Raw genomic sequence first — 25,287 nt, 5'->3', positions numbered from 1 at the left:
TTTTCTTAGAGAAAATATCTTGAGTTTATACTGATAACTCTAATTAAGAGCATGACACAGATTTTACTAAATTTACCTCTCTTCTCTTTAGCCAAGAATTCCAGGCCTGAGTGACAAATGAAATAATAGAAATATTATTTCTATTATTTATATAAATATTATATATATTATATATAATATATATTTATAAATAATAGAAATAACAGAATATTACATAATTTTTCACTTGCTTTATCCCACAAAACTTTATCCCACACCATAATTACAGAATAACAATATTGACACTGCCACCAACACTGATTATTGTCAACAGCATAAGATTATTCTTCCAAGGTTTTTTTTTTCAATTTTTTTAACCGGTTTTTTTTTTTTTTACGTTAGAATATATCCCACTAAGGAGGTACAAACTATTGCATTTTATGGCAATTAGAATAGTCCTCTGTGTGGTTATGGCACCAACTGGCTGTCTTAGGTACATCTGTTTCTTTTCTTTTTTTTTTTTTTTTTTTTGAGACTTTTACTTCATGAGTGAATGGAAGTAGATGATACAGGTTTCCAGTTATGGAATGAATAAGTCATGGAACTAAAAGGTACAGCATGGGGAATATAGTCCATGATATTGCAATAGTGTTAGATGGTGACAGTAGCTACAGCTGTGGGGAGGATAGACAGCATAATGCATAAACTTGTCAAATTACTATGCCATATACCTGAAACTAATGTAACATCGTGTCAACTATACTCAACTAGAAAAAAAAATAAATTTAAAGATTGTTTTATTTTATAATTTTTAACAGTATCTCAATGACTCCAAAGTTAAATCAATAAAACATTATGTTCAAAGATCTCTAATTTCTAACACTGTCCCCTCCAACATATTTTCTCCCTCACCCCTTATTTGTAACCATTTTTAAACAATTATGGTTGAGTTTTCAGTTTTTAAGAACTATAAGCAGATACTTTTGTGTATGTATGTGGGTGTAGCCCTCTCCTTAACATGCTATGGCATACTTTCTTCTCCTTTGCTTTTCTCACTTCAACAAATGTACTGTGGAGTAGCTGAGTCAATTCTATGGCTAAATAGATTCATTATATGGATGTCCCAAAGTTGTTTTTTTTTTTTTTACCAACCCCTTAATCTCAACTGTTTTCTGTTTCTGCTATTCCAAATAATTTTGAGTTGTGCTTATGTCTTTGCATTTTTGTTAAGAGTATGTTTGGGACCAATTCCTAGATATTGGGTTGCAAGATCAAAGTATAAATGTATATGTAATGCTGTCAGTTATTAAAACTCCACAGGACTATTTAGCAATGGCCATTAGAAATGTCAAAGAGTGTCTGTTTCCCCACAACTGTGTCAACAAAGTATGTTGTCAGATTTGGAATTTTCCAAACCTATAGGTGACAAATAGTTAACTCCATACACTTTTAAATTTTTCTGAATTTTCTTTTATTATGAGTAAGGTCATTTTTTCACATGGCTAAAAACCATCTGCACTTACCCTATGAATGATATATTTATTCCTCTGGCCCAGTTTCTTTACAGTTGTTGGTTTTTTCTTATTTTAGAAAAAGTCAATCATTTTAGTCAAAATACAGTTTTCAACACTCTAATCATTTAACTTCTCAGATTGCATTTTTCTTGAGAAGTGGTGACTAGCACAACAATTTCAAAAGCAGTCATGGCAGCACTAAACATGAGAGAAAAACCATAGGGCTTGTCATCTACTATCCCCTTGTCAATTAAAAAACAAATTCTGCACCTTATATACTAAGACATTGTTTAGAAGGGAAGTTTTTCTCAGCCCATAAGTTTGTCCTATCCAACTGACATCCAACTGATGATTCTCATCATCCTCAACCTCTTAGCTATGTCTGAGAGGACGACTACACACACACCTCCTTAATACTGATTTTGTGTGGCAAACTACCGAGGCACAAGTCACTTGAACCAGGTTACCTCAATTCTTTTTGGAAAATGGCAGGGCATTAATAAAAGTCCATACTCATTGACCACTTCCTGCTCCACTTCCTTGGCTACAAAATAAAGCAGTTGGAGAAAATGGCCTGTAGTGCTCTTCTCAACATATTCAGTATTTGGTCTTACATCATTTCCTTTTCAAAACTCTAGTAGTCTTCCCAAACTGCCTTGAAAATACAGCTCCAAATAATTTTTCCAAGTTCACTCCCCAGTTCTTCTCAAAATAGCCTCTACTCTTTAGCCCTTCAATCTTTCATGCCTTTTTTATATCCCACTTGTTCTCAGAGTATGTGTTCTGAGCCAGAAGCAATAGCATTACCTGGTAACTGAGAGATGCAGATTCTTGGGACCAATTCCAAACTCATGCACTCAAGACATCGGGGCAGAGGCCCAGTTACATGTGCCTCATGAGGTCCTCCAAACAGCCCTATGACTGATGCATGCTCAAGTTTGAGAAAACAATGACTTAGACTAACATTTCCCACAATTCTTAGGGTGCCCTTGCTAAAAGCTATCAGCTTCTTATTGCACTTCCTAATACCAAAGTTCCAGATACTTTTTCATGTATATGGTCTCCCCAACTAGACTATAAAGGTCTAGGTCTACAGACCATAAAGGTCTATAAATCAGGTCTTTAACTCATTTTATCAAACAACATAGCATGGTTTTAGTCATGTTCCAAAGTTTGTAAAATCAAAACTACATCTAGCTTGATTTGCTTTATTATTGCTTTGAAATATCTCAATAGCTAATGGAAGCAGTCTTAATGAACATGTAGCAAAACGGAATGTGTTTGCCTGAGCCAATTCTCTCAAATCTGTCAACTTTAAAGCCTCATACTGGGGAAAATGTAGATGAAGCTTATGAGAGGCTCCGTAATGGTCTCCTGAAATGTCCATGTTCTAATCTCTATGAATAGGTTACCTTATGTGACAACAGATGTGACTTAAGAATTTGAGATATGAGGACTCCTGATCATCCAGGTGGGCCCAATAATGTCCTTATTAGAGGGAGCAGAGGGAGATACCATGACCAAAGACAGAAGACCATATGATGATAGAGCTAGAGAGACTTGAATATGCTACATTTTTTTAGCTCTGAAGATGGAGGAAGGGGCAAAGAGCTAAAGAATGCAAGAAATGCAGCTCCAAAAGCTGGAAAAGGCAAGAAAGCAGATTCTCCCCAGAGCCTCCAGAAGGAATCAGCTCTGCCAACTTTGACATTAGCTTAGTAAAACTGATTTTGGACTTCTGGTCTCCAGAACTATCAGAGAACTGACCTTTGCTGTTTTGGGCCACTAAGGTTATGGAATTTGTTGCAGAAGCAACAGGAAACTAGTAGCAAAAATTTTGACAAGTTTTTATTGTGAAATATTGGATTTAGAAAAAAGTACAAAATGTCAACAGTCAGATGTGTACAAGTACAGTATTTCAATAGTCTATACATGTGAACAGCTTATCAGGTTCACCAGAGAATGCATATTTAGACCAATACAATCTAAAAAGAACTGCAATATTCACAGGCTATTAATACATAAATAACTTGGGCCAAAATGACCCTCACTGGTAAATGCTAATTAATAGCTGAAAACGGGCTAAAAAGCACAATACGGCACACCATAGTATCTCCTTACAGGTCCACATTTAAATATCAGCTCATTATGTCAATACACTACAAATCCAGGACTGGGACTCAATTACTAGTTTATACAATTGCAAAAAAATTAAGTTATAAAATAAGGTCATGGAATAACGAGAGGGCATTTAATTAGGACTAAATACTGTGAAGCCCCTAAAAAGTTTTATAGCCTTAGAATTTACAAAGCTTAATGACTGAGACTGAGTCTTCAATTTTTAATCTGTTTTCTAAAAAAGGGGAAGGGGCACCTTGGTTTTTAGTAGCAGCTCCAACATGTTATAAGAACTATTACATAGTTTATTTTAAAACTATAATGAGCACTGTGGATTGATTATTGGCTATGAAACCAGAATATAAAAGTATTAATTTCAAAGAAAGGTAATGACTACCTTATGAATTTAGCAAATCCTGCAAACATTAAAATCTGTGTTAAGAAGGCATTATCTATCATTGTTGAGAGTACTAAATTTAGGAAGATTATTGCATGAAGAGCTCATAAAAATAAACTGGTTTAATTTTTCCAAGTCAAGTCTGATTGATTCAATCTTTTGCTATATTACTTCAAAATTACCCTAGATAATGTTTTCAAATTGGACAAAGAATTATTTGATATCAACATATAATGAAAAACCACAGGAATCATCTCCTGAAACATTGGTTATGTTAAAAACAATTATTATAACCATCCTGTGTTCTGAGAAAAGATGATCTTTGACCTGACATTTATAATCAGTTTATAAACAACTTAAAAACTAATAAATTTATTAAGTTTACTTAAATTTAATCCTTGCCCATAAATTCCCAAGAGAAGGAACTCTCTCCCACTCTATACAGTATATCTAGCATTGCCTGATGCTTCACAATTGAATTGAAAGTCTGAACTTGCATTTACTAAGGAGATCAATTGCATTAAAGGCTGAAAACCAATGGATCAGAAAATAATTAGTCAATAACTTTACATAACCTATCCCAACCTACTTAACCTTTTATAGACAATTTTAAAGACTCTGATATAATTTTCTTATAAATAGTGCCTGTATCTTACAGTAGATTCCAATTTATTCAAAGATACTCATGGATTGATTTATTTAAATTTTTCCAGATTTGCTTTAAACTTACAAATCAAATATGGTGTACATAAATATTAACTTAGATAACCACATATTATAAGGAAAGCAGATATATGGACCACTGCAGAAAAATTATAAATTTTTAAGAACTTTTATAAAAGAAAAAATAAAGAACATGTAACTCATGAAATATGAACATGAAGCCGTATGACATAAAAAATAAAATTACTCTATCAGAAATGATTTAAAATTAAATCTTTGGGGAAGTATTTTTACATAATTCAATGAATTCAGTGACCAACAACTTCTCATATCACACAGAAACAAACCACAAAATCATCTAGAGTCTATATGCATTATCGGTTCTTAATGGAATCGCAAACATTTTACTAACAACTTTGATTTCCTTTTGAAATAGGCTTCTGTACATATGCATTTATATACAAACATTTATTAAACATGATTTTAAAACAAACTGTATGTACAAAAGATTGGCATTCCTATAAATAAAAACATTAGGTGGCAAAAAGGCACTTGTAAGTAAAAATCTACAGTAGTTTGTACAAAACAGAACACATTTTACCTTGGATACTGTACAATAAACATTAATTCCTATACCAATAATGAAAATACTAGTTTACTAACTAATGTTAATGATGTAACTTTTAAAAACATATTTACATATACTCTGAAGTTCATTTAATAAAAGCACCATGATTTTCTCCTAAATTCATGTTGATGCAAAGTAAAAACACAATTACCAAAAAAAAAAACCAGTGTTTACCATTTTCCTTGTTTAAAAGCTTTTGTATTTCTAAATTGAAAACTGTTTATCTGAAATCAGCATAGTGTAAAAACAAAACCAAAACAAACCGAAAGCCCTGCTGCTCTGACTTCTGAACACCATCATCCACTCTATTATTGCATGTTGCATTTTATAAAGGGCACGACTCATGCACTCCTTTACAAGTGTTTAATACTATTGCTGGCAAAAAAGTTCCTGGATATCAAATCATTAAAAATTAACTTCAAGCCAGTTGAAGTTTTATTTGAATGTTTTACAACTTAAAAAATGCTGTATATCAGTTATAAAAGTGAATAGGAAACACGCCAATTCATCTGGTGTGCAAAAATATTTCTCCACTACACAGAATTTAAGGGCTTCACAGAATTTTTCTCAAATTTACATTTTCAGCAGAAACACTACATGAATAACTATTTTCTCAAGGAGATGTTAGTATGCTTCCACTTTTGTCAAACTTTTTACCCTTTGACAATGCAGCGACCTGTTTGAGTAGTTCCCTGTTTTTGGCCTGTGGGAGACAAAAACATTTAAAATGAAAAATGCTTGAAAATCAGGTCATGTTGAAGAATACTACTTACTTAATGCCGTTCTTTCCACTTACACAACAAGATTTCATTGAAACCCTAAGACCAGATGAAAGAGTTGGTATATTAAGGTTCATCTCTTTAATGCTGCATATGGAGAAGGAAAATTCTAGATTGGTTTATCAGCCCCCTTTGTAGATGTTGATATTAATGTAACTGTTGTCCAAAGATACAATCAATGAAAAAAAAAAGGCAACTTAAAGACAATCCATATAAAAGTGGGTCAAATTTTAAATAAGGAAAAAAAATATCTGGCTCTTTAACTTAAAAACATAAAATGAAAAGTTTTCTAACTAATGACCCAAATAATGATTTGGGAGGAATACTGCCCAACAAAATTTACAGTCTTCTATTTGATATTTACCTATTTATAGAATAAGCAAAGGAGGCCTGTTTTGTAAAAATACTCACACTTTATCACTTTGCCAAAGGGACCCTGTCAATTTAATGCTATTCAACTAATTTTTTTTGAAGCACCCCTCAGAAATGTTCTTCCTCTCTGATCTCATTTTTGTTTAATTGCCACAGCAGTCATTAGGTACTGCCTTTGATGTAATTTGAACATCTACACATCATCATTTTTAGATCTGTGAAAGGATGAAATTATTTTTCAAAGATTCCAAGTTTCACTTTGCCATTGATCTGAACTGAATGTCCCCTTCATTAAAATGTTCCACCTGCCAAAGACACTGTCTTTGAGCCAAAGCACTAGGACAATCACCAGTGTTTAGTGAAAAGGAATGTGTAAAGAGCGACCTTCAAGTGAGTACTTTCATATTTTAACTGCCTTTGTCTCCCTATGTGATCTCTTAACTGTGGAATCCCAGGTAATAAGAACCCTCCATATATACAAAAACATTAAAGACAAACACTTCTGTTGGAGTTTTTGAGCCAAAATGGGGAAAGTATTGAGAATAGATTAGAATCTGAGTGCTGCTAAAAGGAACAAAATTTTTCCTCTTGTTTATGTAGGGAAACCATTTATTTTCCTTCACACGTTTCAACATTTTTTATTATCTAGATAATACTTTTTTTTTTTAACCTCAGTGTTTCATCTTCTACTCTAATTTTGGCCTTTGTATGGCAAGATAACACCCTGCCTTCTCTGTATAACATCTTAAACAGTCTCATGAAACATAAACCTTTTTTCAAAACTTTGTACTTCTACTCCCCTGCCTTTCTTCAACCAAACTCTCCCCAATACCTATACCTCCTAAATGCAAATATTCTTAGAACAATTTCATATTTGCTTAAAAAAAAAAAAAAAAAAAAAAAAGAACAATTTCATATTTGCAAACCTAACCATGTTTATGTTTGTCTGCCTGATTAACAGCATTTGTTTATTCAATAGTCATTAAATAAGGGGGTAATTAAAAGTTTCAATTTCAGGGGTGCTTGGATGGCTCAGTTGCTTAAAGTATCTGACTTTTAATTTCAGCTCAGGTCATGATCTTGGGGTCGTGAGATACAGCCCCACATCAGACTCCGTGCTGGGCATGGAGCCTGCTTATGGTTCTCATCCTCTTCCTCTGTTCCCAACCCTCTTTAAAAAAAAAAAAAAAAAAAATTTTAATTTCAAATTTGATTTCAATTTTAAATCTAGAAAATCACAAAGAATTTAACAGGATATTGTTTTCCTTTAAAAATTAAAAAGTCTGAGGGTGCCTGGATGGCTCAGTGGGTTAAGCCTCTGCCTTCGGCTCCGGTCGTGATCTCAGGGTTCTGGGATCGAGCCCCGCATCAGGCTCTCTGCTCAGCAGGGAGCCTGCTTCCCTTCCTCTCTCTGCCTGTTTCTCTGCCTACTTCTGATCTCTCTCTCTGTCAAATAAATAAATAAAATCATTAAAAAAAAAAAATTAAAAAGTCCGAAAACTCAGAAGACAAATAACGTGAATGCCTGGCAATTAGCAGTAAGTCAAGTGAGTACACTTATGATCATCTGGTTTATTACTCAGGGGACCAATCCTAGTCAGTGTAATAGTTTTAAATTGTTTTCTTTTTATTGTTAGTTCCTTTAGCTCCATGTTATTTAATTTATAACTACCATAGACTCTCTTTGCCAAAAACAAATCTTAACAGAAATTTTAAAATATAGATTAATGAAGGGCATAAAAAAAATGGTACCTTTGCAAATGTGCCTCAAAGAGATAGCCATCAGCTCTGTAAATTATATTTATCCAAAACTTTTTATATTGACAGCATTCAAATTATCTTTTCTCGGTTTTCAATAAGAAGCAACCATAAAAATCAAAGTTTATAATTTTCATATTCTAAGTATGAAACACAAGAACTCAAACATTAGGTATTTTGAGAACAGTTTTCCCCTTTTTTTAGCAGCTAATTTTCAATTTGCATTTATATATTCTCTCCTAACTGCAACACTAATAAATTTATTTGCTGATAAATTATGTAAGAAAAAACCCCTTAAGAAAAATAAATGTATCAGTTGTTAAATGGAGATAAGTCCAAATGTCTGTTACTCTAATTTAGGTACATTAAAAATGTATTTTACAATGCAATACTTAAATATGTATGCACTTAAAATTTTTATCCTAATATTACTTCTTTATTACACACCCTGCAACAATCAAATAATTTAAAACTCTTAACAAATTAAGCTAAAAATGTTTAGAAACAGTGACCTAAAGGAAAGACTACCTGGAGTAACACAGATCCTGCTGTGCAACCTGGAGTCTATGTTCTCATACGTAAGACAGAAACCTCACCACCACCTCAAAAGGAGTTGAAAGAACTAATCAAATAAATAAACACTTAGCCTAACACAGAGGCTGATTCATAGCAGGCACTCAAATCTTAATCCCCTCTCCCCCTTCATTAACTTCACTCCTAAACATAAAGTAGATTTTTTATTTGGTATTCTTGTTAGACAACTTAGGTTGTTTGTTTACTTTGGTATTTTGCACAATTTTTTTCTTGTGATGCTCACTGCTTATTTCTCAGGTTTTAACAGTTTAAAATGTTTTGAGAACTATTAGAACATAGTAAATTTTCTGCTACGGGGTTATTTGTTATAACAGGTAAGAAAAATAGTTAACTCTGTTTACTCAACTAAATGGAAAACCCTACTAGTACACGGTTGAAGGGACTACAGTTAAAAGAGGATACACAACTGTAACAGAATGTCTCTAGCAATTAACACAAAAGATATAGGGAAGTGGTCTGATAACAAGGAACAGAAACCTGAGTGACCTGAGGTGGTGGGAACACAAGAGAAAGTACAGTTTAATGAGTCACAAGATGTAGGTTTCTATGTCAGTTCTGAATAATTATGTGACCACCAATTTTATCTGTAAAATGGGAACTCAAAGTTATCGTAAAGAACAAATAAGAGAGCCTACGTAAAATCATGTTAGAAATGTCATACTTCTATCTAAACATTGCTACTCTATTACATGGAAGTTCAGCTACTGACCAAGAAGAGTTATTAGGCTTAAGATACCAATCAGGATAAGATGTCAAAGAGGAGGTCCCCAACAAAATAAAACAAACTGCTCTTCTGGACAATGAGTCGTACTAAGTTTTATCATAAACTTAAGTATTGCTCACAGTTTTTCTGTTACCTCGATTCTGGATTTACTCCAGAGTTTTGGTTACACCACTCTAAATCAGAGATCATCAGGCAGAAGATTCTGTTGCCAGGTAATCATTCAGCAATAATAACTGAATGAGAAAAATAAGAATATCATAAAGCAAATATATACTGGTATATGATAATGTGCAAGAACGACAATTATATGGGCAATTTCTCAGGACAGAAGGCAGATGGACTCTTCCATAAATCAATATTCATTCAAATTATTTGAGTGCCTACTATGTGCCAGGTTCTACACAAAGTTTCTCTTTAAAACTCTTTGTAAGATCAATGTTAAGACTAGGGTTGTAACTGAAATTCAGGTTCCTAAATCCATTTTACAACTTCATGCAATTTAAGCTACCTTCAAAGATGTATGAGTAATACAAACCAAAAGACAGGAATAGCACATATACCCTGGTTTTACAATGAAAAAAACAAACAAAAACTCAGGGCAGTATTACTTCCTTCCTTCCCAAGCTGCACTCCCCCATGAAGTCTAAACTCTATGTGCTGGTATGCACCCTCTATGCCTTTAAGATTTAAAATTAATAAAGTTTAAAAGCCCTGTTACCCAAAGATTAATTCCTCAGATGTGAGAATGTGTATCAACAGAACATGTAATTAATTTAGTGTGGTCTGATTTCTAAATTTATGAAAACAAGGTGGAAAAGGCTTAAATAAGGGAGTAATGTCTATCCCTGCTGGATGCTCTCCATCTCTGCATGCCGGACATCAGATACTGCCCTCTCTGGCACTATGGTGGCTCTTGGCTTCACCATTCAGTTGTTCTGTATATTGGAATCCTCCTGAGTATACCTTGCAGTACTCTTGGGAGGCTGGCCTTGGCCTTGATCACTAGAGGCTCCCTGCTGCAGCACACAGAATCCTATTTGGCACCTTGAAAATCACAGTACAAAGGTTAAAGTGCACTCCTTTGCCTTTCATCACTGCATGTAGCATAAATTTCCTCCACTTGAGGTCCATGAGAATTGGCTTTGTACACCCACCTCCCTTCCCATAATCTGGAAAGATACAAGAATGACTGTACAATGTACTAAAGACCTTATTTTCACCTTAGTTTCATGAATCTAATCTTTAATTTTTTGTTTTTCATGCAATGATCAACCAAACATACTCTACTGGTATCCTCCTCTGAAAACCCCATAACAAGTTTAGGCAAAAGTTTTCAGAATTAATATACTCAATCCCCTTACCAAGTGATTTCAAGCAGTAACTCTTAATGGGAACAGGATTAAGAAATGGTAAAAAATTAAAATCAGAGTGGCCTGGTGGCTCAGCAGGTTAAGTGTCTCCCGCCAGCTCAGGTCATGATCTCAGGCTCCCCACTCAGCAGGGAGTCTGCTTCTCCCCATGCCCCTGGTTCCTGCTTTCCCTCTCTCAAATTAAAAAAAAAAAAAAAAATCTTTAAAAAATCCAAATTAAAGCTGAAAATGCACCAAATACACATAAAATAGAGATACCAATACCAGTTTAAAACAGTATTATTTACAATTAAGCAAGGTTAGCTTTTTCCTTGCATAACAGTACATGTAAACAATGTCATTTACCTGAAGTTGTTCCACAGTTTCTTTGTGAGCTTTTTCCATACTGTTCATCTTTGTTCTCAAATTTGACTCTTGGTACTGAAAGTCCGCCTTTAGTTCAGTTAGCTAAGAAACAGAAAAATAAGCATATAAATTTATATATGTGCATATGTAAAAAATATATATATATACAAACATCATTTTAAACATCCTTCATTATAAATTCGCAATTCATTATAGAAGTGGAAGATGTTAGCAGCTTCCTGTTTTATAACTTATTTAGAAATGAAATTTTGTGAAATGAAATTCTATTTTATTATAGTATATTTTAAAGTTAAGGTAATACTGAACTGTCAGTAAAACTTTTAAGAAGATGTCTTTTTTTGCTTCAATTTAAAAATGGCTTTGCTGGACACAGAGTTTGGCAACTGGTATGCCAACAGGAAAGTTTAATGGCTTATACCACAGAAAAATGCTTCAATTACAACATACTTCACATTATATATAAACAAAGTAAATGTTAAAGGTGATTTCAGGTTAAATTAATCTTTTAATGACAAAAGAGGAAAATATCACAATGGGAAAGTACAAAGAGGAGTGGTTTTATCAACCATGAGCTATAATGCTTTTACGTTAAAATTTACATCCAGAATTATGTATCCAATATCACCTAAGACTTGAGGTAAAATGGAGAGCAAAGTACAGAAATAAAACTAACATGGAATGAGAAAGAAAAGGGAGTTAATTTAAAATTTTTGCTAACTTAGACAAATGTAAGGAAAAAAAAAAACCAGTGGTTTGAGGAAGCTACATTTTCTTCTTAAATATCAATGAAATACATAAAAATGCAAAATCCTTATGACCTTGAACTAAAAAATAAATTGATACTATATAATTTCATTATCAGAACCATGGAGAAGAAAGCTTCTGGTTATTTTTAAATGGTTTTCATTACATATAAACTTTAAAGGTTTGTGTGTTTTTTGTTTTAAGATTTTATTTATGCATTTGAGAGAGATACAGAGATAGAGAAAGAGAGAGCCCAAGCAGGGGGAGAGCAGAGGGAGAGGGAGAAGCATACTCCCCACTGAGCTGGGAGCCTGACATGGGGCTCGATCCCAGGACCTGGAGATCATGACCTGCGCTGGAGGCAGACGCTTAACCATCTGAGCCACCCAGGCGCCCCTCCATGTTCTTTTTGTATAGATATGTAACAGCAAAAAGACAAAGAAAGTCATGGTGTATTATATTCTTATTGCCCAAATAAAAGCCCTTTCTTTTGCCAAATTCAAAGAATAACTGAATTCTCTGTTTATTACATTACAAAGGAATTCCTATTCTGAAATGTCAATTCACATCAGATCAACTAAGATAATTATTCTTGTCACTCCACTGTGTGTTGCCTTCAGATTATGAATTTCTGAAAGATAAGGATCGTGTCCAATTTATTTACTCATTTTTGTATCCTCACGATCACTAGAGGATACATGGCTAGCTCTAGAAGTCACTGAATAAAGAGATAAATTTAAGAAAATATCTTTGTTGCCTTAGATTTACATTATAAGAAAAAATAGCAAATATGTAGCCATTTTAGGCTCAGAATTATTATTTTTCTTACAACGCTGCTTATTTCTATCCCCATTACTTTTTTTTTTTAAAGGAACACTAACAAAAGTAGAAAACTTTAAACAAACTGCACTAAAACAGACGAGTCATGCTATGAAAAAAACAAACAAACTAATAAAGTCAAAATTCCACAGTGTATTACTACTTGGTTTTGGAATTATTACTTTATAGCAAATTTACTATGTTATTCAATTTTACCTAGATTTCCTAGGCTAATATAGGTAAATCTTTGTGCAATAGATATGTCTCGAAAATTTTGTGCATAAAACAAATTTCCATAAAAGTTCATTATTCAAAAAATTCTGCTAATCAAAAAGAACCATGAAAAGTAAGATACTCCTAACTATTCTATTTTTATGTCAATCCTAAATTTCATATATTGAACTTGCTTAAACTAAGATACAAATGTATTAAAATAAATTTAAATCTACTAACCATCAAGGCATGGGAAAATTTAACACAAAAGTTGTTAAATGGCAGGCTCAGATTCAAGCACCACTATGGATACTCAGAAATAGAGATAATTCATTATAATAAAGTCTTATTCATGGTTTTGAAAGGAATATTTTTAATGTTCTCCTATTGCAGAAGGCATTTAAAATAAGTCAAACTAGAATAGTTTATAGTGTAAGACTATAAACAAGTACAAAAGTTGGCTCTACCCTCAAAGATGACCCAACATCAGAAATAGCAGCTATGAGCACTATATACATGGCAGGAGCTGTAGTAAGTACTTTATATTTCATGTAATCCTAACAACCACCTCCTGAGATGGTATTAATACTTCCATTTTTTAAAAAAACTAAGGACCAAATATGTGAAAGCATTCTGCTCCAGTTCACACAGAAAGTGTTAGAACTTTTCACAAAATTGACAACATATTTGACACTCCTAATCTAACTGACAAAGTCCTCAGAAGTATACTTGGTTCCTACAAAATGATCTTAGACACCTACTGCTAATCACAGACTACCACACAGGAAATTCCCATAGCACTACTTTTCACCAGTTATTTGATCTGGATTGAAATACACGATTGGCATGTCAAAGACTAAACTCAACTACTTTCTCAAATCACAAGAATTTATATAGTGGATATTCCATTTATATGTCATTTTCAAATTAAGACATTAGGCTTATTTTTAAGCTACAGGTTTGCTGAAAACTAATGTTCAGAAATTATTATAATTCTAATTAGCTCTCAGTTAATTCTTAAAACTAAAATTCTGAAAGACCATTTTCACCTATAATGTGTCTTGTCTTATATGAATTACCTACAAGATTACCAAATTACTGAAGTCTAATAAAACTTGCATTTTCAAGCATAACTTAAGATGTAAATCTTAGCAGGCTTCAATGAACCATGTTCTTACCTTTTTATCTTTTTCTAAAATGGTCTGGTCTCTCTGCTGTAAGAGACGTTTAAGTGACATCACTTCTTCTTTCAGTTGACTTATAAGGACAAAATTGTCTGTTCCCCCACTATCTGCTGACTGATTTATAGAGCTACTAAAAAGAAAAAAGTAAAACACAGTTAAATGAAGTAGAAGGAAAATTAGCAGGTGTTCAAATTGCATAAATTAGACAATTCCACAAACATCCTTAAGGCTAATGCAAAAAAATATGTACCTGACAGAAATGGATGCAACTGGCAAATTACCTTACTAATGGCACACATTACATACACCTGCAGAAATATAATTCAGTATTAGCTTTTAGGGGGTCAATACTTCTAGTGTAAAGCAATAGGCAGCCAATTTGTACAGTAACATCAGCAAACTTTTGGCTAATGAACTAAAAACAAACTCACGCTCATAATACTTTCAATACATTTTCCAAGCAGGTCAAATTAAAACATAACAATTAGATTTTTAGATTTGTGTTTCACTGAAGAAAAATTAAGATCAAGAGAATGTTCTATTCAGATTTGTTCTCCTTTTTTCAAAACCCAATGTATTCCCCAAATAGAACAACAGTTCAGTGCCACTTGCTCATTGCCAAAATTAAGTAAAACTGTTAACTAATTATGGTTACTCTTCTAGGTGACTCAAAAAAGTCAATGCAGAAGATAAATGTTTCTATTCTTTTACCTAGTCATAACTGGCAATCAACTGTAACTGTTCAACTAACTTGAATTTTCGTAGCGCTAAAGGAATTCATTTTTACCTATCTCCATTAGATGGCTTAGATTCCAATTTGGGCTTTTTCTTTGGAGTTTCATTCTGAATTGCTGCAGAGGATTTATGGCTGAAACCAAACATTAATAAGAATAATTAGAGTAAAAAGGGCAGAGGCACCAAGTGAGAAGTTATTCTTCTTTCCCTAAAATATTACTGAATATCACTGATTATTTAAAAGCCTAAGTAACAAAATTGAAGGGATGGCACATTAAAAGAATATATATGTATCAAAATACTTCAGAAAATATGTTAACATATTTACCTCTGTTTCCACAGTCCCTGCTCTTGTTCTGGACTCAGATTGCTGATTCTGAAAAATATATAAATGACATCTAACAACAAAATTTATTTAATACATATGTTTAACAACATTCTTTCCAATCGATTCAAGTTGCATATGTTTAGAATCTTTCGTTCAGAGAGTGAATATTCAATTAAGTTTTTGAACTAAGCTAACATATTCTAAATAAATCATATTGTATGGAGATAATTTCGAATCAAATAAGTGCTAGGCAATTGCTACTAAGTTCTTTAACAAAGGTACAGTGATAGAGATTAAATTCTCTCTTTTATCAGATCATTTTCCAAAAGCCAATTTAATATCATACTAAAAGTTGGGGTATATAAGCACAAAACCAACAAGGCTCTATTAATTATGAAGTATGACAATCTTCACACTTGGGCTGCCCTTACTACTTCAGACAGAAAATGTTTGATCTTTAAAGGCCTTCCTAATAATCCTCCTTCGGAGTAATTCCAGTTGCTCAGAATAGTGTGTCAAGTTGAACCAAAAAATAATCTTGTTTCTTTCCTAGTTTTCCTAAGAACCCTCCCCAAATTCTCTTAATGTTTCTCGAGTCAGGACTATAGAACAGACATGCTGAAAATACTGGGAATTTTATAGTAAGAACTGATTTTACTTTTACTTATAATTAATGCTATATTACTAATTCTTTTCCATTATGCCATAACACTAATAATGACTTTATAATTTACTATGAACCCTACAAGTTTTCCTGCAGTTATGTATCAGCCAATCCTGCATTAACCCCTAATTTATTGATTCAACATGTACAGAGCATCTTCTACATACCAGACGCCACATATTTATACAATAAAAGATGTTAAAAGACCTAGGCTGTGTGACCTTTTTGCCATTTACTTAAAATTCCTGAGCTTCAGTTCCCTCAACTGTGAAATGGGTATAATTTATACCTTATAGGAATATCAAACTTAAATTGAGTTTTTATACATAAAAACACATCATACATTACTGGCGGCATACACAATAAATAAAAATAAGTACATATAGTTGTGAGAATAAAATTTACTATTGTAGCTTTAGAAATTTTCAAGCAAAAAAACAAAACAATCAGATCATGTTCTTAAAAATCAGCTGTAAATAAATAACTAGTTGGGGAAAAATGCTGTAATTCTATAAACCTGACTTATTCTCTATTTGTAGCAATAAACTGCAACATGACTGCGGAATTCAGTTGCTCTTTCTTTTACAAATTTCATCATAACCATTAGCAAGCCATATAATCACATATGAATTAACAGCACTATCTGGATCTCAAAGTGCGAACAATCACATTTTAATGGCTTAACAAAAACACTTGGAAATCACATCTTTGCTTTCTGAGGTGGCCGTTCCTGGATCCAGATTGACTTGCTTTTGCTCTCCTCCACCCCACCCACCACAATATACGTATCACAGTATGTACACTCCTCCTAACTATTCTAACCTACTAAAATCAAAATAAAACCTCACAAACAGATTGCCTACTAACTAAATGGTCTACATCCATCAAATACAAAACAGTATTTCTATTTCTTAAGCAATAAAAAGGAAAAAAATTAAGGGTCAATACCATCCTTATTCCTTTTACTTTTGACACCTGTTATTCTTTCTAAAGATGAAGTTACTGTCACAGAATTTGATCTTTATAAACATACTCCATGTCCTATCACACACTAACAAAAATTTGTAAAGGACAGGAGAAAAGGACACGTTAGTGGAGTTTCAGGAGTAGGTCTGTGATAATTACTTTGTCAGTTTTTCTTAAAAAGGCAAAAACAAGAAAGATTTATGTTCTTCTGTTCCTTGGGATATTGAAAGAAGCACTACAAGATTTCTTCACAAGAGCTAGATTAGAAGACACTATGCACTCCACAACTATGGCATGCAGAAAGTACTACAGGGTAGGGCAAGTGGAAGAATTGCTAAGTAAACATCAGTATCTCAATAAAACTTCGTAACATGTGCTTGCCTATAGTTTAGAATCAAATCTTATTAGCACTACGTTACATTCTAAAAACCTGTTCTTAAATACTATAAGCATCAATTTTCTATAAATGAAATTATGTTTTATCTACCTAAAATATTAGACTCAGAGAAATTTGGGGGAAAAAACAAGTTCTTCTGAAAAGTGGTTATCATGTCCCTGTTTTGTCCATTTTGCGTTTAATATATTCTTGATTTTTCCATGAAGACTAAAATCACAATTCAAAAACTTTATATCACATACATATTACCACTATGTAACTTTTCCCTCCCAAGGCACTTTAAAAATCAAGTAATTGTTTATATTTGAATAGAATTCCTGCCTATGTATTTTAAAATAAGTAGCAAAATACTGCTAGTTTAAAAGATTATTTTTCACACTTTTGGACTTCAAAATTTAGAATGTTTCTATCATGATCTACAAAAACACTGAAGTTATATACCCTAGTCACTGGTAAATATAACTGCATATGACTATAATTTGTATTTCTAACTGTAAATATAACTTTTACAAGTAAATCCTACCTATTATTTAAACAAAAGAAGAATACTGAGGCCTTTAATAACATAAAACCAATGAAGTATTAACTCTGGTGTACTTGTATTTTTACTTCATATGATCATAATTTTATGTAATTCCATAGAGGTCCTATCTTTATTTTGTGGTAAACAGCTAAACAAACTCCAAGTGTATAATTTTATACAGGCTTACCTCAAAGACACTTTGGGTTGGGTTATAGAGCACGCAATAAAAATAATACTGCAATAAAGCAAGTCAAACACATTTCTGGTTTCCCAGTGCACCTAACTTATATTTATATTATACTATAGTCTATTAAATTGTGCAAAAGCATTATACCTAAAACAACTAGATACCTTAACAAAGTAATTAAAAAATTATTGCTAAAAAAATGCTCATATCATCTGAGCTTTCAGCAAGTCATGAATCACTGATCACAGATCACTGTAACAAATTTAATAAAGAAAAAGTTTGAAATATTGTTGAGAATTACCAAAATGTGATACAGAAATGTGAAGTGAGTAAACGCTGTTGGAAAATGGTGCCTGCAGGGGCAGCTGGGTGACTCAATCGGTTAAGTGGCTGCCTTCAGCTCACATCATGACCTCAAGGTCCTGGGATTGAGTCCTGCATCAGGCTCTCTGCTCAGCAGGTAGGCTGCTTCCTCCACTCTCTCTGCCTGCCTCTCTGCCTACTTGTGATCTCTGTCTCTCTCTCTCTCTGTCAAATAAATATATAAATAATCTTTAAAAAAAAGGTGCCCACAGACCTGCTCAACGCAGGGTTATCACAACTCTTCAATTTGTTAAAAAACGAGTATCTGAAGCACAATAAAAAAAAACAAAGTGATAAAATAAGGTGCACCTGTATACTGAATAATGTAGGGGAAAGGCCCCTAACACTCAAGAAGCTTACCACGTGCAACAGAAACTAGACTTGTACAAAAGTAGTATTTGCAAAAAGTTAAACACCAATACATGGCATTAAATGCCAAGAGGATTTTAGAAAACATCATTTGGAAGTACTTACTTGTGATGGCTACTGCTGTGACGATGGTGATGGTGATGATGGTGGTGATGATGTTTTGAATGATGCTGGTCTTTCTCGGTAAGAGATGAAGAAGAGGAGTTTGAATGTGAAGATCCCAGGCTCTTCCTTTGTTCTTTTGTCTTCTGCAAAACTCTCTTGTATGATAAAGTACAGAGCCAGCATAATAACTTTCCGTCAACCTTTTTAAAGAAAATATTTGTATTAGATTCAATGTACCTATAAACTGAGTTTAAGTAAAAAATAAACTATTCAACTTCTGGCGCAGACGCAGACTCATGTGCGCGCTCTCTCACACAAACACAGGCATATACACACACACAAAGATCATTACAAAATGGAAATAAAATAAAAGACTTTCATGAAACTTGGGAAAATGCTCATCTGGTAGGTCGTAAAATTGGTGAGGATGGATCTATGGACGTTCATTAATTTTGAGGTTTAATTTGGAGAGAAAAGTTTATTTTCTTATTACAGGGAATTAAGCATAAACTGACATACTTCAAAGAATCTTACCTAAGCACCGGCCTGAATTCTTAAGTCACTGTGTAATTACTAAAATGACAAAGTAATCCCCACTACAGTGAAAATTGTTAGTTTATAGAAATAAGGAGAGCTTGAATAACATACACATTTGATTCTCATTATTCCCAGGTTTCCCATTTGCAAATTCACCACCTACTTGCTAAAATTTATCTGTAACCCCTAAATCAACTTGCAGCGCTTTCATGATCATTCACGAACATGTATGCGGCAGCAAAACATTTCTGGAGATGGACAGCAAACATTCCCTGCAGAGGTTTAACAAGGTGACACTCTGTGGTCTTCTTTCAGCTCTTACACCATAAACAAGTGTTCTTTTCACGGTCTATTTAGTGCCATGTTTTCTACATTTGTGCTTTCTTATTGGTGATTCCACCACTTATAACGGTCCCCAAGTGTACTGCTAAAAGTGATGTATAGTGTTCTTTAGCACAAGAAAGCTGTGATATACCTTATGTAGAAAATACTATGTCAGGTAAGTTCCGTCAGGCATATAGTGCTGTTTGCCATGACTTCAGTGGAACTGAACAACAATTGATATTACATAAGATGTCTCTGAAGAGAAACATGCACAAAACAAGATTAAGTATTGATCGAATGATTACCATGTCGTGACCAGAGCAAGAATCTAATCCTATAATGCCCCTTTAGAAGCAATACTTCAATATTCACTAATTCAGTGTTCACAGCTACTTTATAGAACCTATCTACCACGAATAAATGAAGATCAACCATCCATGTGTCAAGAGGAAGGAAAAAAGCCTTCTTTCCAAAATTAAGACTAAGCCCTAAAAAATAAAACAAAGTTTCTTTCTTCTACTTGTTCACACAAGAACTGCTGGAGGGCCATGTCTTACAACTAGGGTACATATACTGCTGTTGAAGAACCTGGGGAGCTTCTCAAAGAGACAGTCATCCTCCAACTCAACAGAACTGACAGACAACAGGAGGCCTATGTGAATGCCGACCAGCAGAGGAATGCCACAGGTACATACATACTTTTTAAGTCACTGCAGGCAGAGCAAAACAAACAATGGTTGAAAACATGAGCCCCAAGTCAAAAGGCACTAAACTAACTTTGAATTATACGTGTTAATGTGCCATCAGGTATTTTTTCACACCAGTGACTTCAAGTAACGAGCAAAAGGGTAAGTAGCTGAAAGAATTTAAAAGCAATTAGTAATTTTCCTGAACAAAATGTTAGACAACCAAATAGTATGGCATAGCTATCACAGAGTATTTTTTAAAAATATAATAATCTCAATTGATCAACATAAATCTATGTATGATGCAAACATGGAGAAAATGCACTGTTCCTGCACTTCCATCTAACCATTTTCAAGGACTCAAAGGATACATCATATAGCGGTAGTGTAGTCATTAAAATAACTCCCAACCTGTGTGTTTCATTTAATTTCCAGAAGATATCATAATATAAATACCTTTCTTCTTCCTTCCTCCTTTCGATCAAAAGCACATTGTTGTTTGCACTGTTCACAGGTCTGAGGTGGTCCGTATTTTTTTTCTGAATTTGTACAACGCTGACACTTTGTACCAATAAATGCAGCAATTATGTTACAGTACTGACAAGGTTTAGGCTGAAAAGCAGATACACATTTTAACACATTTTAACATTTAAAAATTAATTAAAAATTTGCTGCATAAAACATATACCTGTATACAGGCATATTTCTAGGACTAAATAAGGAAAGAGATAAAAAGCTTTCTGTTAAGTATGTTACCCTGTCACATTTAATGACATTCTTCATGTTCCTATTCATTTACCAACATTTATTTTTAGAATCATTCAAGTTTTTGTTAACTCTCTTAAATAAATAACGTCATCAAAAATGTATATATGATCGGATGTTATATAAAAGCTATATGTGAAAAAGTTCTCAAAGAATGAAAATAAAGGTACACACTGATAGAAAAGTTTCGTGCATCCAGTATTTAGGAGCATGAACTAATTTAATAATCTAGTTACTCTCATTAGTTTCATTTATTAAAAAAACATTGAACAGCTTTTTTTTTTAATCACATACCATTATTGATGATGAAATGAATATACATTACCCATGAGCTTTCACCTTAAGAACTGGCACAAGCATATTTAACCTAAACTGTAACAAACATACCTTGATTTTCTTTGATACTCAAAAAATAATTCAGGATTTTACAGAACCTTAAGGCCAGAACTTTGACCAATCATGGCAGTACTATACCAATAATGACTGTCCTATACATGTGAGAAAAAAATTATACTAGCATAATGTCCTGACTTTTAAGAATAAGTGCCTGAACTGCACGACTACATAAAAAGCTGTTAGAGGTTCTTAAGGGGGGGAGGGGCGTGTGATTATGCCAATTTTATAGATAAGGAGGTTCTCCATAACCAGGAGTTTGTTTTATTTGAGCCTCTGAAGAATAAAATCATACACTTCCCACCGAAATTCAATATACACAAAACATGCACATAATAGTACTGTTTTTAAACGCTGTCATCCTCTGACTGGACTGTCATCCAATCAGACAGTCTACAACAAGTTTCTTTCCTGGAATATTTTAATATCTTGAATATTTAAGGACATAACCATATATATTTTTTACAAAGTCCATTTTGTGAAAAACACTGACTAGTAACAAAATAGCATGAAATAAAAACGTAAAACATTCTTACCGTGCCAAATTGCTTCACATTTTGAGCACACTTCTTACAAATTGTATTAGTTTTGCTGAAAAGGAAATTGAGTATAGATCAAATTTACATAGCTTTCTGAAGTAATTAGCACGCTATCAAACTAAAGCAAATACAGTTTATATTTGACATTTGCTTTAGTAGTTCTTAAAACTTCCTCTAATACAGACCAAGGATCTTCTTAGGGATGCATATTATACACATTTTCTCCTCTTTCATTAACTTTAGATAAATGATAAATGTTTTTACACATTTTTATTGTGTATCTTTTAGTAAAGGAAACAAAAACCAAAGGCCAAAAATTCCTAATGTTTCCTATCTAGTTCCAAAATCTTCACATTTGCCATTGTTTATGAACAGCCTTATATCTCAGTGCCTACCTAACCTTCCTCTGGGCCTTCCCCACTATTATGATGCCAGTAATCTACTTATGAAGAAATGATTTGTTCTTCTCCTTAGGCTACTCTCTTATAAGCTCTCTGATCCCTTAACAAGAAATCACCCTATTAAAAAGTATGTGCTGTTCTTCCACTGGTAACAAGTTACTAGATTTCACTTTGGAAGATACTTGGTAACAATACAGACCTTTCTTCAGGTCCATGTCTGCACTAATGTTTTGTCATTTTTACAGCTTAACAGTAACTTTATGTCTGCGTTTTTAGTCCACAAGACTAAACAGGTCTAATTGTAAAACAGCCACTAATTTTGTATCAACATAGTCTCTCCCGGCACATATAAAAGGTTTACAACTTAAAATTTAAGAGAATAAACCATATTTAAGAATATTTCACCACAAATACGGGATGAGACCCCCCGGTATTCCTTACAGACAACGGTGTCTTTAACAATCAAAAACTGTTTAGTATACAAACCTCTCTTGTTGAAATTCTGATCTGCAGTAAGTACATTTTACAATAGGATGCGCAATCCGACATTCCTGTAATAAGACAATAAATTAGTACCTATCTCAAAGTCCCCAATTTCACTTTTCTGGTAGAAAACTAATACACAACCTAGTCAAATTCCTAAAACATCAATAATACCTGTCCCCCAACGTACACAATTGAGTAATTTATCATATAAGTGGCCAATTACAGCATATTTCCTTAGGGAAGGCATAGGTGTCTTTGTCTTTACTTGATGTGGGGAGTATGCTACAAATTAAGAAAGCTGTCAGGGCCGATTTCAAGGGTTGGTTAAATGCGAAACTACTTAAAATTTTGCACCGTTGTTCACAGACAGCATCCTGGCTTTAATGGGATGGGAGGAGCTCCAAATCATAGAGCATTCTGTCCCCAAACCAGTCGCTTCGCTTTCCTGGACAGGGAAGAAGGATGCCATCAGCTTTGCGGCTTCAGGTTCCTAGCAAGAAAGTGCAAAAACCGTCCCCTGCCTCCGGGTGGAAGGAGAGGACAGTCCAGGCAGAAAACCGAGATGAAAATATCTCCACCCCAGGGTTTCTGCGGCATAGACAGGTGGCTGCCGCCTCACTCAGCCCCACCCGAGACCCCTGAATGTTGGTGGGGCCCGGCCCCCTCCTGGGCCGCCTGGAAGAGGGCAGAATCTTGTCTTCTCTCAGGGGCCCCTCCCATCTGATGCCCACGTCCTCGATAAAGGGGTCCCGAGTGAGGAGGCAAGAAAGAGCTCCAAGCGCCCAAGGCGCAGAAGAAGAGAGCCGGGCTGCAGCGCAGCGGACACCCAGCTTCCCTCGGGCTCCGGCCGAGGAAACCCCGCCCGCCCGCCGCCCAGCGCCCACGGACCTTGCAGAGCTGCTGGCCCTGGGAGAGCTCCTCGAAGGGATAGCGCTGGGTACACTTGGTGCAGGCGTACAGGGCCGAGGCCGCCATCCTGCTCCTCAGTCTCCTCCTCCACAGCCGCCCGCTCCGAGGCGGGGCCCTACGGGGAACTCGGGCGCCGCCGCCGCCGCCGCCCGGGCCGCGGGCTCCTCCTCCTCCCCCTCCCCTGCCTCGCGCCCACCAGAGCCTCGCCGCTAAGGCCCAAGGCCCTGCGGTCTGTACCGTCTCCCTCCGCCTCCACTTCCGCCCCCAGCCCTCTCAGTGACGCCGTCCCAGCCGCTCCCGCTTAGGCCCCTATAGCGGCGGAGGGAGACGAAGATGATAGCTCGATACGGTTTAGCTGCGCGGCAGTGGATCCGCTTCCTTCTCGGCCTCGCTTCCCCATCTCTGATTGGCTGGGATGGCTACTGCGTCACTCGGTCGCTCCTCCCAACCCATAACCCCGACTACGCTGGAAGCTCCCACAAAGGGAGGAAGTTGCTGGCCAATGAAGGACCGATGCTCTCAGCGCGCGAAATCCGCTTCAAACTCGCCCCGCCCAAAGGCGCCAGTAGCGCCTGTATGTAGCAGCCAGTCTTAGGTTTCAGTGAGAACGCCCCAATCCAATTGGGCAAGTGTTCGTGGAGGTTTACTCTCTGCCTCCACTTTTTTTACCCCTTGACTGCTATTGGATCAAATCACTAAAGTCCCTCCTGATTCTATTTGTTATTGGTCAAAAGCTAAGTACTTCACCTGGAGAGGCGTCTCCGACTCGAGCTGACGCTCTCTCCGGCGTCTACTCCAGGGGAACGGATGGAGTGTTTGAACTTCGCATTTTATTGTTTCAGTTATTCTATTCAATTGCCACTGGAGACAACACAACCCGTGGCCCACGTTTCCTCCTCGCTGTGGCCCGCCCTTTTGTAGAGTCCCCTCAGAGCCGTGGGGTAGCCCGCAGCGTTAGCTTCGCCCGCGGTTTCAGCGATGCGCTACCTTGTGACGTCAGCGAGGGAAGAGGCGGAATCTCTCCTACTACCGGAAGACGTCCGCTTTTTTGATTGGCTACTCAAGACGTCCGTTAGGACGTGTTGCCTTTTCCGTGTGCGCTCTGAGCGTGGGCGTCCCTGTGGGGGTGTGTGCAGGGGTTTCTACACCGGGCACCAACACCCCAACCCCTTCCATCAGGGGTTCGGCTTAGGGTCGCCCCTGGTGGGCGGCTCTCGAATCTTGAGGAAAAGCTCGAGAACCCGGACCCCCCCAGGGCTGCGGAGGTCCTCTCGGTAGGCAGGAAGATGGCGGCAGCATCGGTCTCTGCGACCTCTGGTTCTCAGATCTCGGTAAGAAGCGGCTGACGTTCGAATAGGCTCGGTCCTGGCGCCTCTTTGCTTTTCCTC

General features: G+C 35.5%; 2 protein-coding genes across 16 annotated transcripts in view; one reads left to right on the top strand and one right to left on the bottom strand.

Moving 5' to 3' along the window:
* Positions 1-24,313, bottom strand: part of FAM76B (family with sequence similarity 76 member B) — a 30,037-nt gene extending 5,724 nt beyond the window's left edge. For 8 of the 14 annotated variants that reach the window (XR_004289559.1, XR_004289561.1, XR_004289560.1 and 5 more), the window contains exons 1-10: positions 23,879-24,312; positions 22,991-23,055; positions 22,101-22,155; positions 20,863-21,018; positions 18,860-19,059; positions 15,286-15,333; positions 15,010-15,090; positions 14,217-14,352; positions 11,242-11,343; positions 77-106 (exon numbers count right to left, since the gene is read on the bottom strand). Coding sequence is in view for 8 of the 14 variants with exons in the window: in XM_032360405.1 (XP_032216296.1) it covers positions 77-106; positions 11,242-11,343; positions 14,217-14,352; positions 15,010-15,090; positions 15,286-15,333; positions 18,860-19,059; positions 20,863-21,018; positions 22,101-22,155; positions 22,991-23,055; positions 23,879-23,965 (960 nt within the window). In the remaining 6 variants the exon portion in view is untranslated. Of the gene's footprint in view, positions 1-76; positions 107-334; positions 6,003-6,072; positions 6,118-10,489; positions 10,571-11,241; positions 11,344-14,216; positions 14,353-15,009; positions 15,091-15,285; positions 15,334-18,859; positions 19,060-20,862; positions 21,019-22,100; positions 22,156-22,990; positions 23,056-23,878 lie in introns of those variants that run through there. The other 6 variants (XM_032360408.1, XM_032360407.1, XM_032360409.1 and 3 more) reach the window with 6 other exon arrangements.
* A 377-nt stretch (positions 24,314-24,690) lies between these two features.
* The window catches only part of CEP57 (centrosomal protein 57), a 41,269-nt gene continuing 40,672 nt past the window's right edge, over positions 24,691-25,287 (top strand). The window contains exon 1 of one of the 2 annotated variants that reach the window (XR_004289558.1): positions 24,691-25,230. Coding sequence is in view for 1 of the 2 variants with exons in the window: in XM_032360400.1 (XP_032216291.1) it covers positions 25,186-25,230 (45 nt within the window). In the remaining variant the exon portion in view is untranslated. The remainder of the gene's footprint in view (positions 25,231-25,287) is intronic. The other variant, XM_032360400.1, reaches the window with a different exon arrangement.

The sequence above is a fragment of the Mustela erminea genome, chromosome 9, assembly GCF_009829155.1.
Source record: "Mustela erminea isolate mMusErm1 chromosome 9, mMusErm1.Pri, whole genome shotgun sequence".
Lineage (NCBI taxonomy): Eukaryota > Metazoa > Chordata > Mammalia > Carnivora > Mustelidae > Mustela > Mustela erminea.
The sequence above is the reverse complement of the archived record's forward strand: the minus strand, read 5'-3'. Positions and strand labels throughout refer to the sequence as shown.